The sequence below is a fragment of the Trachurus trachurus genome, assembly GCF_905171665.1.
Source record: "Trachurus trachurus genome assembly, chromosome: 14".
In the NCBI taxonomy this organism is placed as follows: domain Eukaryota; kingdom Metazoa; phylum Chordata; class Actinopteri; order Carangiformes; family Carangidae; genus Trachurus; species Trachurus trachurus.
Window position 1 is genome coordinate 27912485 of NC_139903.1, and position 14123 is coordinate 27926607.

Consider the following 14123-nt stretch of genomic DNA (forward strand, 5'->3'; position numbering starts at 1 on the left):
TTGTTATCTGTCTGGCCACATGCCTCCCACCCTCCCACCCTCCATCCCCCACCACCCTCTCTCTGATATCCACTAATGTCAGAACTGGAGGTTAGATCCTCCCTGGTTTGTTCTTTTACCAGCACCATGTAAAAACACAAAATACAGAATAAATATATATAGTATATTTAATTTAACCTATTTATTAAAGGTCCAGTGTGTAATATTTGTCAAGGTTTATTGGCAAAATTTGAATATACTACCAATTAATATATTTGTATATTTTGTGATTTAAATAATCACTATAAAATAAAATCAGTTTGGTTTTCATAGCATCATAATTCTTCTTTTATACATATCCACCTTTTTCCGGACGTCAAAAACGTAGCCTGTTTTGCCGGTTTTGGAATGTTATGTTTACGTTTCCATGGTTTCAGTAGCCGCGGTAAATGCATGGATTTTTTTTTTTTTTCCCCCAATGAAAATCTGTAAAACGCATGGATCATCACAGCAGCTTTTAATAGATCCATGCGTTTACCGCAACTATGACAACGCCTGAAAACCATGGAAACGGAAACGTAAAATTCCACCAAACCGGCAAACCGGAAGCCAGTTTTGACCATAGATGACGTTCGGAAACTTGTGGATAGCAAGGGTCTTGCTTAGAGAGTGTCGCCATCTTGCGCCGCCATGTTTGTACGGAATGGAAAATCCAGCCAACCAGAGAGCACGTTTCAAGAGTTTCATAAATAAACAATATAATTATTTAATAGATTAATAATAGAATCAGAATGCTAGACATCACTGTTTTCCCCTCATTTTACACACTGGACCTTTAATGTACATTTTCTTAAAGTTGTACTATCCTGAAACCATATTGTCCACAAGGGGAAATGGGTCAGCCTGACATCCCACAGAGATCATGACACAGGAATTAGTTCATGTAATAAACAAGGGTCATGTGTACAATTCCTGGCCATACTGTTTAGACAGGGATCAACACCAGCACATCCACTCTAAATTCTTTGTTCGACCCGTCACAGACCTCAGAGTCATATCACACACTTACTCTGCACTCAGTCAAGGATTATGAGAATTTATGGAGTGATCCGTTGCGTGCCAGATGGACAATCCCCCAGACACACATGGATATATTTATACCATGATCCTTGATTTATAGCCACCTCCTCCCCCTGACCATCACCATGTCTGTAACAATGCCAGTAGTCGAGCAACTATAAACAACCTTTTCTTTTTTAATGTGCTCTGAGTTCCAGCGCCTACCACACACTGAGTGCTGTGTTTATCTGACACATTAGTAGCAGCAGCAGCTATAAAAGATGGAAGACCTCATCTGAATGTGTCTAATCCTGCATGACAAGATGAGTGTAAGCATCACACTCACATCACACAAATTGAAAAGGGTTCAACGATGGAAATGGTGGTAGATGTCAGTGAGACTGCTGCAGAGGGAGCATGTACCGATGGACCTGAACACCACTGAGATCCTACATGAGGTCCTGAGTGAAGAGATTTACAAAGCTTAAACTCAGGACAGAGGGACGGTCAGGAAAAAGATAAGCTGGCCCCAGATGAGGAGATTGACAAGAGAATTGGTGATGAAGAAACTGATCAAATGAAAGGATGGCTGAGGAGTCAGCCGTTAAACCTTGCTGATCCAGGAGCAGTGGAAGAAAAAGCTGAGAGTAAAACATGGAAGAGGGGAAAACTGTTGTTTCAGGGACTGCTGCTTTTTTGTTTTGTTTAGTTTTTTTTTACAATTAAAAATAAAAACATAAACTATATGCTTGTTCATTCAGGACAATCTTACAGTATGTCTGCTCAGTCTTCAAACAGACTCTTAGCGACACACTGGCTTTAGCTGTGTGAGCCAACCTGGGACATTTGTCAGCCAGTCACTCAAAACAGCCCAGAACGGCTGGTTTCAGCGCCTGTCCCTTTAAATGTAAATGAACCACTGCTTGCCCCGCCCCACCCCTATACCGTTCCTAGGTAGGGGTGGTATTATGCAAATTAAAATCCTAGTTACAGTACATCACTGGAAGACAACTGAGGGAACAGCTCATTAAACCAAGTGGATTTCAACCTTGGGAGTCTGAAAATTACAGATTGTTTTGTCAGTTCTCACATTTTGGGATTAAGGCAAAACAAACACCCAAATATATGTTAAAGAGCCTTCAAAAAGTTATATTTCCATAATATGCGTCTCCAGTGTCCACATTGAGATCCAATCACATATCTGCGCGGGTAAATTCAAAAAGAAAATAAATAGTATAAGTGTTTGGCCGATCACGTCACAATCCGTCCTCCATGTGTTTACACCTGTACTTCCATGTGGTCAAGCACTATCAGATTGCCATCCCATCACTGAGTGAAAACACATGTTCATGCCAGGTGTAAATGTGGTGTGATAGCCAGATGGAGACTGTTTTGTTGCTGTTCTCATCCAGGAACTGATTAACCTGGCAGCCTGGCTGCTGATGTACTTTGTTCTTTTATCTGATAATATTATGAATGTGGTCATTTTACTTCATGTCTTTTCAGTAATAGGGCCGTTCACTTCACACAGTCTGTGCAGTTTCCTGCTGCTCAGTCTGAACACAGTTAACGCTGCTGTTTTCTTCATAACAGTGACTAACTACCTGCTGTTCACTGAAACTTCCACTAGTTCTGCTCCAGCACAGCTCTCTGTTGCTTTCAACAGACTTTGACTGATACTGCAGTTGTTTAAATGATGTTCAGATCTGTTAGTTTAGTTACTTTAGCTCAGCAGGTGCTGTCTCTTCTATAACTTCAGATCGTGATGTTTCAACTTCAGTGATGTCTGCTACCATCTGTGCACACAGAAGCCTTCAGCGATGACAGACAATTACTACTACTAGCCAGAGTAGCAACGTTTTCACATACACACCACTGTTTCTTGCCACATTAAAGTGACAATGTGGCCTTACACAGATTTAAACTAGTTAATGTGAGATGAGGTGTTGAGAAAATATTGTTCTTTGATTTCAAGACAGTTAACAGAACGCTGTGTCTTTACCTGCTTCCTAAATCAAGACTTTTGTAAACACATAAGGCGTTTAAAACATGACACTACGTTGTTTAATCACTTCATAGGTCCAGCTTCTAAAATGTGAGGACCTACAACTTTTTCCCTTTAAAGGGATATTTCAACATTTTGGCAAATTCGCCTATTGGCATAATCTCTATAGTTTTAGCAGTTGTTCATTAACTTTAATTGTCGGTGCAAGCTGTTTTTAGATCGGCAGAGCAGAGACGCGAGCTGCTCAGCTAATGCAACGGAGGCGCACAGTATTTCCACGTTTCCCTTATCAAACTCATCAAATACACAATCCAACAACTCCAAAACGCTCTTGTGGACAAGTTCTGACCTGCACATTCACCACGCTATGAGATAATAACGTATAATTATTTAAGGAGGAACTAAGCAGGAATTCCTCTGTGTTTATGTTATATTTTTACCTTAATTAAAAAGCTCCAGAGTAATTGTGATAGTTAACTACATGACTTGTGACTTGTTGCGAGTGAGAATGGAGGCTCTCTGCCTTCCACCTGGCGTCTCTTGGCTGAAAACCAACCATCAGTGTAGTTACTCAGTTGCCGCCCCGGTGTCCCAGCTCTTGGTGCATGCACCCTGCAACACAAACGCGCTCCGTAACCCATAATCTTTTGTTTATGACGGTTAAGACTACACAAACACACACGTCCTAACATCGTATATGTTATGTAACGTTATCCACCGCTCAGATTTTTCACGGGCTTCGTTGTAAACAAATGCACATGGGCAAGAGGAGCGTAACCAAAACAGCGGAAAAGCGACTGGACTTGCATAGTTCCCCTTTAACATTACAACACATTAAGCAAATACTCTGAACTACTTGCACTTTTGAAGTCACTCTGCCCAGCAGCCGTGTAGGTCATGTACAGTAGTTCCGGCTACACATTTGCCTCGAAATCAACTCATATCAACAATTCATAGCGTGGTGAATGTTCAGGTCCCAACTTGTCCTCCAGAGCGTTTTGGAGTTGTTGGATTGTGTATTTGATGAGTTTGATGAGGGAAAGGCAGAAATACTGCACGCCGTGCAAAGCTCACGTTTCTGCCCCACCAATCTCAAAACAGCTTGCACCTACAATTAAAGATGATAAACCTACTGCTATTCCTAAAACCATAGGGATTATGGCAATAGACGAATTTGCCAAAATGTTGAAATATCCCTTTAGGAACCCAAATAGTTTTGAACCAGACAAAAACTTCTTTTCTAAATGTTTTCTACATTTTTATCATGGCACTAGTATTATTAGTTGCCTTAGTTATATAAAATATCTAAGAATATACTGGTCATGGTGATCTATAGATTCAAATGCCTACATTAACTGTTGAAATGGAACTGTACCTATCACCTCTTCTCTTTACTATCCCTGTCACCCCCAACACCTCTGCACACCAGTGGGCCATAAACACAGACGCCCTGTACCCTGGTTGCTACATTCTGACCATTAAATTGAACATTTCCTCCTGTTGATGGAGCTACACAAACAAACACCGGTGCATTTACCCTCATATTTCCTCTAATTTGTTCATAACACAGTCACAGACACACACACACAAGCACAGCTGAGCTGAGCCAGTGTTGCAACTATAAACTGCTAGTCCCATATGTTAGTCCTGATCTGTAGCCCACGGCCTGATCCTTTAACAGGCAGCCCGTTACCATCTGCCAGCCCCATAGCAGGACAACCAGGACTAGGTCTGTGCTGGATGACTGTGTTGTTGGTGTTTTGAGTGGGTGTGTGCGTGTGTGTGAGCGTCTGTGTGTGTGTGTGTCGTGTGTGCCAACCCGCTCAATTTGGGACCAGCTGAGTGCTGGAGATTTGTTGGCACTGTAGTCTCTGAGCTGATCTGCTGCTCAGTGGCTTTCCAGGAGGGCCTCTATTAATCTGTCTCACCCGTAAATTATACAAGACAGGTCAAACAACCACTCTGGCTCAGTCCCGCTTTGTAGTCGCGCGCAAAAAGAAATATGTGTATGCGTTCACTGTCTGTTCTCTGATGAATGAACGCAACTTGCAAGTGACACACACACAAACACGCACTACACCAGGGAAGCGTCTGTTATTTGATTAGAACTAATGGCTCTGCTTTTTCGCTTTCATGAAAGATTTCTGACTGCAAAGTCATGTCATCTAGAGCCTGAACTTAGAGATATGGAAGCAACACATTAATATTATATAATATATGCATTATAGTATATATTTATAAAATAATGCAATACATACTATAGAATTCATACCAACTAACCAACCAATATCAAAACCATGTACCACTGGGTGCGTAATAGACATCTTAGTATACCAGTGCAACCACAATGTAATACAGGATAAATACCTTTTTTATTGCTGTAATCATGTTTCCTTATGCATGAAAACATTACACAAGCTATTGAGAAATAGTACAAGCATGGGGTCTTTGTAAACTAGATGTTCATGAAGGCTGATGTTACAGAGATTTGTTTCTTCTTATAATCCATTAAAGCTATGGCCTCTCACATTTTAGCAAGAAATGGATAGGATTTTTATAAGTGTGGGGTTAAAAAGGTCAGAGCCGTAGGAGAGACTGACCACATATGAATGCTGCACTTGAGGCAGGGGTGTGAGCAAATGCTAACATCAGCATGCTAACACACTAGCAATGATAATACCAATATGCAGGTTTTCTTCATTCATCATCTTAGTTAGACCCAACGATGAATCCCAACAGTTACTATAGAGATGAGGCTTGATGGGAATTCAAGAGGATATGCTTGTTTGATACACTCATAACTCATGTTTGCTATTACACAACTGTTATTACAAGTGTGTAAACATTTCACTATTAAAATGTTGAAAGAAAAAACTGTAGAGGGCATGTTTGGTGAAATGCATGCAGACAGGGGCATGGGTATATTTCCATTAACTTTGATAACAGGAAATCAGTGGTGTCATCAGGACTCTATAATGTTTTCTATAATGATGTAAACATGTCTTAACGGGTTTATCGACTCCCCACAAGAATGACAGCAACTGATGGAGTGAAAACTCAGTGAAAGTGTTTGAGCCAGAGATTGAGCCTGGGTTTAGATGAGGTCATGACCACAGCTGTGTTCATCTGGGGCTGCAATCTTTAAATTACACAATCTCCAATCCCATGTTTGCCGCGCTATCATTTATCCTCTGGTGAGGCATATCAAATCTATGGCTGCTGCACAGACATAGTGTGTTTACTTTCAATTGAAGAAAAAAAAACTAAAACTACTGACTTTGAGCACTGATGTGTACGTACATGTTGTGGCAGATCGTGGACGATAAATGATTCATTTGCTAAATGTGTCTTGATTTTGTAGCGAAGTGTGGACTGATACAGACAGATTGCTTTACTTACAGAAGCTGACATTTCATTTAGAGCTGGAGGCAAAAAGCTTTCCCATCCTTTTGATTCTTTTTTTTTCTCCTCCCCAGGCCTCTATAAATAATATGATGTCTGGAGTCTAAGTAAAGTAAATAGCTAATGTCTAATAGCTAAATGGCTGTAAACCAACTACATCACAGTCACATGACTGCAACAACACCATCGTTATACTTGCTCTGACTTCTTCTACAAACTGATTTTCAAGCTTGCAGGTTTCACAAATCTCCAAATTAACTTTTCCACTGGTTGCACTGCAACGTTATTTGCTCACACCTTACAGTATGTAAACAGACTGTGGTGTATTTCCTCATGAAGCAGACACAGAGGCTTCCTTTTTAATTACGCTAAACAAAAATGCAAAATGATGTCACTGGATTTTGGCCCTTACAACACACATCATTAAGACCCTGGAGTTGCTACTTCTCCATCTTCTGAGGCCAACAGTTTATCTACAAGGAACATTGAAGTGTGTGATGCCGTCCTTATCTGCTCTAACAAACTCATTCTTACTTGTATGAGCCAGGTGGTTACATGAGGGTTATGATATGATTTTGACAGTACATTCAACATCATCCAGTCTCATATACTTAAAGCAGAAGTGAGTGATCCGGTCGTTTTCGCTAATGCTGCGTTCCAGGCAGGCTTTTGAAATCATAAATTACAGCTTCAAGTCACAACTTACGACTTTGTATCGTTCCAGGCAACCCACTCGTGTTTTTCCGACCTGTTTTACCGGTGAAAGTCACTATAACGGCCACTCGTAACTTCCGACCCGTGAAATCGTACCAGTACGTCTTTTTGTACAGTCAATGTACCAGATCGAACTGGTACGAATTCACAGGTCGGAAAAAAACGAGTTTCCTTGAACGCACCATAACAGTCCTCGTCCCTACGTCGCCACATTCACGGCGTTCCTTGGCTGCACACACAGCCCTGCATGCCGTTCTCTCTCCTCATTGGATAAAAACTGTAGGATACGATAAATGTTTTCTCTTCGGCTCAGAGCAGAGCAGAGGGACTGAGAGACCCGTGTTTCAGTCCAAACACTCTATGTAAGTGATTGCTGTCGGAAGATATAACTATTTAAGACTTATATTAACACAAATATATCACTTACTTCTGCTTTAAAGACATGGGGCCAGATCTACTAAAGGTTTGCGTGTATTAAAACGTGTGCAAACGTGATTGCACGCGCAAACACACGTGGAACCTGATCTACTAACCGGGCACACCGAGGATTGCGTCTCTCAAACGGGCAGAATAGCACGTGCAATCCATTTAGCGTGTTTGCCTTGATGAATATGTAAATATGGGCGTTTCTGCCAGAACACGCAAAATACTGGGAGGAGTAGATGCAAATAGATTTATTTAGCGCACACAATGTGATTTACCAAACCAGGAAGAGATTGCGGTGGCTGTTTTTGCGTCTTTATTCACCACGTGTGAAAACCATGTACAACTGATACAACTTTGCGAAAACGTATGCGTTCCTTACATCTCTGCAGTAGACATAATGGGCCTAACATAAGCTAAAAACCATCAAAGAAGGACATGCAGAGTACAACCAGACCATGGGTCACATGACTGGCTCATGCTCAGTGAATGAACACCAGGAGAAAACAGTTTAAATCTACATTTTGTAAAAGTACAACTCTGTATATTGACTGATATTTAAGGACAGTGATTATGACTGTGTGTGAATCCTGAACTCTCCGTTCTCATGAAGATACACAACCTAGAGTATCCCTCCTTTAGATAAAGGGGTTAAAGGCCTACCTACACTACAATGCACATTCCAATCCTGAGTATAGACCAGCACAACACTCTTCACATACACAGCTCCAAAAGAGTATTACATAACCAACTAATCTGCAGCATATGTGATGTTTCTATGTAATAAATCAATTTCCAGATTTCTATTATCTACAGCAGAATGGCTAGGGATGTACCTGAACCCAAATATGTTATTCGGAAGTACACAAATAATGCTTTGATCCAGAATAGTTTTTCTATCCGAAATTTCTCCTCATTGCTCGGGAGCTTTTTTGTAAAGACAAAGAAACGTTTGGATGTGTGTTTTGAGCATGATTTTGAGCCAACTACAAGAGATTAAAACAAAATGGAACAAAAAAAAAACATGTTGGTGCGCATGTTATGGCAGGCCCACTTCCAGTTTCTTTCCGAATATGAATAACGAATGCAAAGGTTTTTTTTAAAGCCTGAATCCGAACCCAAATACAAATTGTATATAACATACAGTTTCCAAAACTATCCAAATCTTTCATGTGACCATACAGTCAGCATCCTTCACACAACAGATACATGTGTCTAAGTACTGTATGTACGTAGGTGCCAGTATGAGTATGTATGAGGCAGAGAAGTCAAGTCCATCGGAGGTCCAGCAATCCAAATTCTACTTGACAAAGTTTGTTCTTCTCCAGGCAGAGGGCGGGAGCAGCTGATTTGGCGAGTGGAATAGTGTGTCTATTGAAGCCTGGGATTTGAAGCAAGATGATCAAACTTTTGATTTGGTTGCTTCCCTCAGCGTCAGAGTGATGGATAAAAAGCCTGAAGTAGCTAAGTGTAGCTCTAAGTAACAACAATGGAGTGCAGGGATTTCTGGGGATTCTGTGGGATTCCAGCGAGTCTCGTCGGACGAGAAGCCGAAGTTTGAATTAAACAGAACTTCACATCTGTTGGATCGGTGAGGGATTTGACGCTCTTTTTCTAACAGCTGTTAACTACATGGATTTTTGGACACACTGTATATTTCACTTATGTTGCAGCTACACGAGCACTTTCACTGGCTTCTAGTCTAACCTATGAAATGGTTGCTATAACCACTTTGAAAACATCTGTTAAACCAGACATGGTGTTAACATCCTTTACACCTGCTTAACATCACCATGTTAGCACAGCTTTGTCAGCCATTTCCATGATGTTCTTGTTCCTATCATTTTATTTCCATCTTTTTATTCAATCTGGACACTATAACCCATTTTCACTAAACTTGATTAAGTACAAGAAGGAAATAGGTGGTCTGAGGCCTCTGTTGCTGCACTTGGATAAATCTTACTCTATGTCCTTGCTGTTTCACAGGTCTGATGGTTTGTTGTGTATTGTATTGATTTCTGTGAAACATCTCCCTGTGGTGAAAAGCACATCCAGAAATTCTCTCCATTCTTCTTAATTATATACAGAAACTGATGCTCTTTGTTTGTTTGTTTTCTCCCTCTCTCTTTCTTCTCTGCTTCTCTCCCACTCTGGCTTCCTCCTATAACTCTTCCCGACAGTTCTTTAATTATGCTGCACATGCATACTCCAGCTAACACAAGAGACAGTAATAGTGGAAGTATAACTGTATTTACATATGACTGTTGTAGCCTATTGTATATTCCAGTCTTTTATACGTGTTTCTTTTCATTAGTAAGTGTTGTACCTCCCTGTTAGGTATTGCTGTGATGTGAAGGAGTAGTGTTCTAACAGAAAACTGATTATTCTAGGGTAATAGTGCTACTGTGCCTATTTAGGGAATTTTTATTTTGGTCTGTTTTATGTGACTTTCCCTTCATCAGGATACGATTCTCTGCTTTTGTTCCTGTCACCATGTATTTTTCATGTTGTGCTGACTGCAACTTTGAAGTTTGTTGTTTTTTGGCATCAGCTTCTCATCAAAAGTGGGTGAAGAACTTGACCTGGTGAGAGTGTGACTTCTGTTATAAACTTCAGTTGTGACTCAAACTGATATTGGAGCTGTTTTCTGTTTCACAGGCTGCAGAAAATCAAGTGAGTAAAAGGATTGGGTAATTAGTGGGAATCTGTGTTTATATCAGTGCTGAGAGACTTCATCTGATAACCGATGAGGCTCTAACACACCATCCATCCATCTGTTAGCTTTACCACTGTGCACAGGGAGATCAAGGCTGCCGGCCTGAGGTTTGACCCCAGGAGCTTCTTGCTGTGAGGTAACAGGGCTAATAACCACTATAACCACTGCACCACTGTGCCACACTTCTTACAGACCAATACTTCATAATACATACAATAAATACTGGATGAGGGTGAGATGATGGAGATTATAAAATCAACTTTGCCTGCTGAAATGCCAATCAAATCTCACCAAATTAATTCTCTATGAATAAGTAAATACAGAAGCACAGATATATTTTTTTCTCTCCTTCAGTCAGCATCACATTTAAAGTTTTACATTTTTAGGGCGTATTCACACCAGGCTCGTCTGGTCCGCTTGAAACAGACTTTTCCTCTGGTGCAGAACTTTTGGGGAGGTGTGAATACAAACCAGCGGACTCTGGTGCGGATCAAACAAGTGAACCGAGACCACCTCTGCAGCAGGGACTCGGTTCACTTGTTTGATCCACAGCAGAGTCCCAAACGAACCCTGGTGCGATTTGCGTACGGTGTGAATGCAAACCAATGATTATCCAATGATTGAGCGACTGTGGGACACACGTGCTTTTGTTTACAAAGTTGATCCGCTTGTGAAAAAATGCAATGTGATTACAAACCGCACCAAGTAAAAAAAAATTTAGTCCGCACCGAAGCAAGTGAACTATCGGACTTTCCTGGTGTGAATACACCCTTAATCTCTGAAAACAAACCGTAAGGACAAGTGATATTTTTTTCAGTTTGTGCCATCAGACAATGTAAAAATCCTACACAGACCTTGTACTAGCAGCCGTGTGGTGTGGATGGCCTCTCCCTGGGGACTGAAGGCTCGACATGTGTAGGCCCCACGATCCTCCCGGGTGATGGATAGCACCGTCAAACTCCCATCAGACACCTGAACAACCAAAGAATATTCTCTTTATCCACTGAGTCTCTTGTACATGCAGTATATACATACATAAATACACACAGGAGGTGAAGGTTTAAGTCAACTGAATGTTTTGGAGAGAAAAATAAAGAGATGTGCATATATTGAAACCTTGAAACAGAAAAATGATAGAACAAGTCAAATCACCAGAGGGCAGGCAGCACACTCCTGCGGGGGAAACTTTCATGTTTGGCTGTTTAATATCAGTAGGGAACTTTCTCTGTGCTGCACAGGAACTAAAAGTTCAGTTTGACTTGGTTCAACCAGCTTAGTCTTGAAAATCTACTTTCAGATAGTGTCAAAGAATGTTCCTCGTGACAAAACAAGACCCATGGCACTTATCTGCAAAAGCTTTTAAATAACAAGTCCATATCCAAAGAAAGCATAAAGACTCATCCAGCCTTTGTCTCTCCCGCCCCACAAACTTTCTACTCTCAGCATTAAATGTAAATTAATTTTTCAATCCATATCCTCCAAGTAGAAAACCATTTCCTCTGACAGCAGAGACTAGAATATGATGCAGCAGCTAAATGTTAAATGTGACTGCACATTTATTTTCTCTTTAAGAAGTCAAAAAGTTGAATTTGCTGTGTTTTCACATTCATCCAAAAAGTCAATACACATTTATATATAACATATATAACACATAAATATGTATATTTCTACTCATAAATGACACCAGAGTTCAGACTGTCATATTAAAACCAAAACCAAACCAAGAACCAAAGAAAACACTAGAATTACTTCCTTGTAGGTGTTTGCCTCCATCACTAGTTTCTAGTTACATTAAATTACATTTATCCAGAGTCATATAAAATAGCCTATTAACCATTTCTGCGTGAAGTCCTGTAGTAATGGCTAAAAAGACTTTTCTTTTGACCATCAAAATCAATTCAGTTCATCTCTGAATCCAAGTGTAAACGTTTGAGATATTACATTCACAATTATGTCAGTGTGACCTTGTGTCTAAACATCTCATCCTTGAGTCTGAGTCAGCCTTTGTGCCAAATTTGTAGCAATTTGACAGTATTTCCATCAAGGCGTTAGAGACACACAGAACAGATGGACAACTTGAAAACAACATGGCTCTGGCTCTGGCTGTCACTAGTGTGGATGCATACCAAAATGAGCACTTCATGTTAGCAGATGTACAGCTTGCACAAATTCTACCCGGTCTGAAGACAAAGACTGTATTGGTAGGGCACACTGCTAAATGATTGATCTAATGGGGCAGAGGCATTTCGTTTTAGTGGTCAATGTGAAGCTACAATACAAACCCAAATGTTCCCTTTTTATTTAAAACCATAATTTCATATTTGCCAAAAAAAAATGAAAATAGACATGAAAATACAAAATGTTCTGTAATCTAAGCAGACAATTTTTTATTTAAGTATATATTTTGGGTTTTTTTTCACCTTTAATGGACAGCACAGTCAAGAGAGAGACAGGAAATGGGGAGGCAGAGAAGGGGGTAATGACATGCAGGAAAAGGGCCACTCGATGCAGGATTTAAACCAGGGCCACCTCCAGTAAGGACTAAAGCCTCAACAGGTGGCTGCTTTACCAACTGAGCTAAACACCGCCCCAGCAGACATTTGTTTGTTTGTTTGGACAGCAACAGTAAGACTCGTCCTATAATCACCACTGACTGACTGACTGCTGATTCCACTACAGCTCAGAGGAGTGTTTTACAGTACTGTAGCTGCCCTGGTCTCCTATGGTGGCTCAGAAACTGCAGAGAAGCAGAGGAGCACTTCCAATACACTGAGCATCCCTCCATTACATCAATAAATTGTTTTCATTAGGTAAGGAAAAACCAAATATAAGAGACACTATGTCAGTGGGTTGAACCTTTTTTGGCTCGTAACCCCATTTTGATATCACAGATTTCTGGCAACATGATCGCGGGGTCGCCAAAAATACGTGTCAATGGCTCTGGTTGTCAATTAAGATATTTTTGCTGCATTTTATTTGAACTTGATTTATATTTGAGAAAGTATAGAATACAGTTGTTCAAGATCTTGTGTGGTCTTTTAATCATAATTCTAAAAAGAATATTAATTAGTACAAAAAATATATTTTTATATTATATAATATATTTTCAGTATTTTTTTCTTTATCAATTACTAGACATTTCAGGCGACCCCATTTGAATTCCAGGCGACCCCACGTGGGGTCCCGACCCCTTGAAAAACACTGCACTATGCCAAGGGAGCAGGAGAAAGACAGAGAAAGTGTCAGTAATGAGTTTGACATGAAGACCTATCTCTACTAAAAGCCTGTTACGATCTGGATTTGAAGTAAAAAGACTAAATTATTGAAAATGTTTTATGTGAGACAAAATAAGAAGTGTAGTCATGGTGTCTGTCCCAGCAGCTCACCCTGTGGAGTGTTGGGGGTTTTGCTTTGTGGGGTTCAGATTTAGCCTGGGACACTTTGCTGTGGGTCATACTCTTCCCACAAAGACTGAAATCTGTCTCTTCCAAGTTGCTCAGTTCATCTTGGGAAAACTGAACTTAGATGAGACATGACTCCAGACGACTGTCTTGTGGCACCATGTTTGCTGGATGTGTAAAAGGAGAAACTGTTTGGCACGAGAGTTTGCCTCATTATGCAGTGTTGTGTGTAAGGATCACAATAAACCAGTGGTGCACTGGAGTGAGTTGTGCAGATCATTGAATATTTATCACGAGCTGAAACTGCTGTAAGGCAGAAAACTGCAAGAGCACAGTCAAAGACTTCAGAGTCTGCAGTGGCCAACTGAAACCTTCTGTCCATGTATGACAAAGACCCAGCACCTGAAGCTGAACTCTGCTTCCT

At 40.5% G+C, this 14123-nt stretch overlaps 1 protein-coding gene across 1 annotated transcript in view; it reads right to left on the reverse strand.

Annotated features, from left to right (window-relative positions):
• Window positions 1-14123, reverse strand: part of igsf9bb (immunoglobulin superfamily, member 9Bb) — a gene marked incomplete at its 3' end in the record, with an annotated part of 145290 nt that overhangs the window by 56795 nt on the left and 74372 nt on the right. Inside the window, exon 5 of the mRNA XM_083985924.1 lies at window positions 11153-11270. Coding sequence (XP_083842050.1) covers window positions 11153-11270 — 118 coding nt within the window. The remainder of the gene's footprint in view (window positions 1-11152; window positions 11271-14123) is intronic.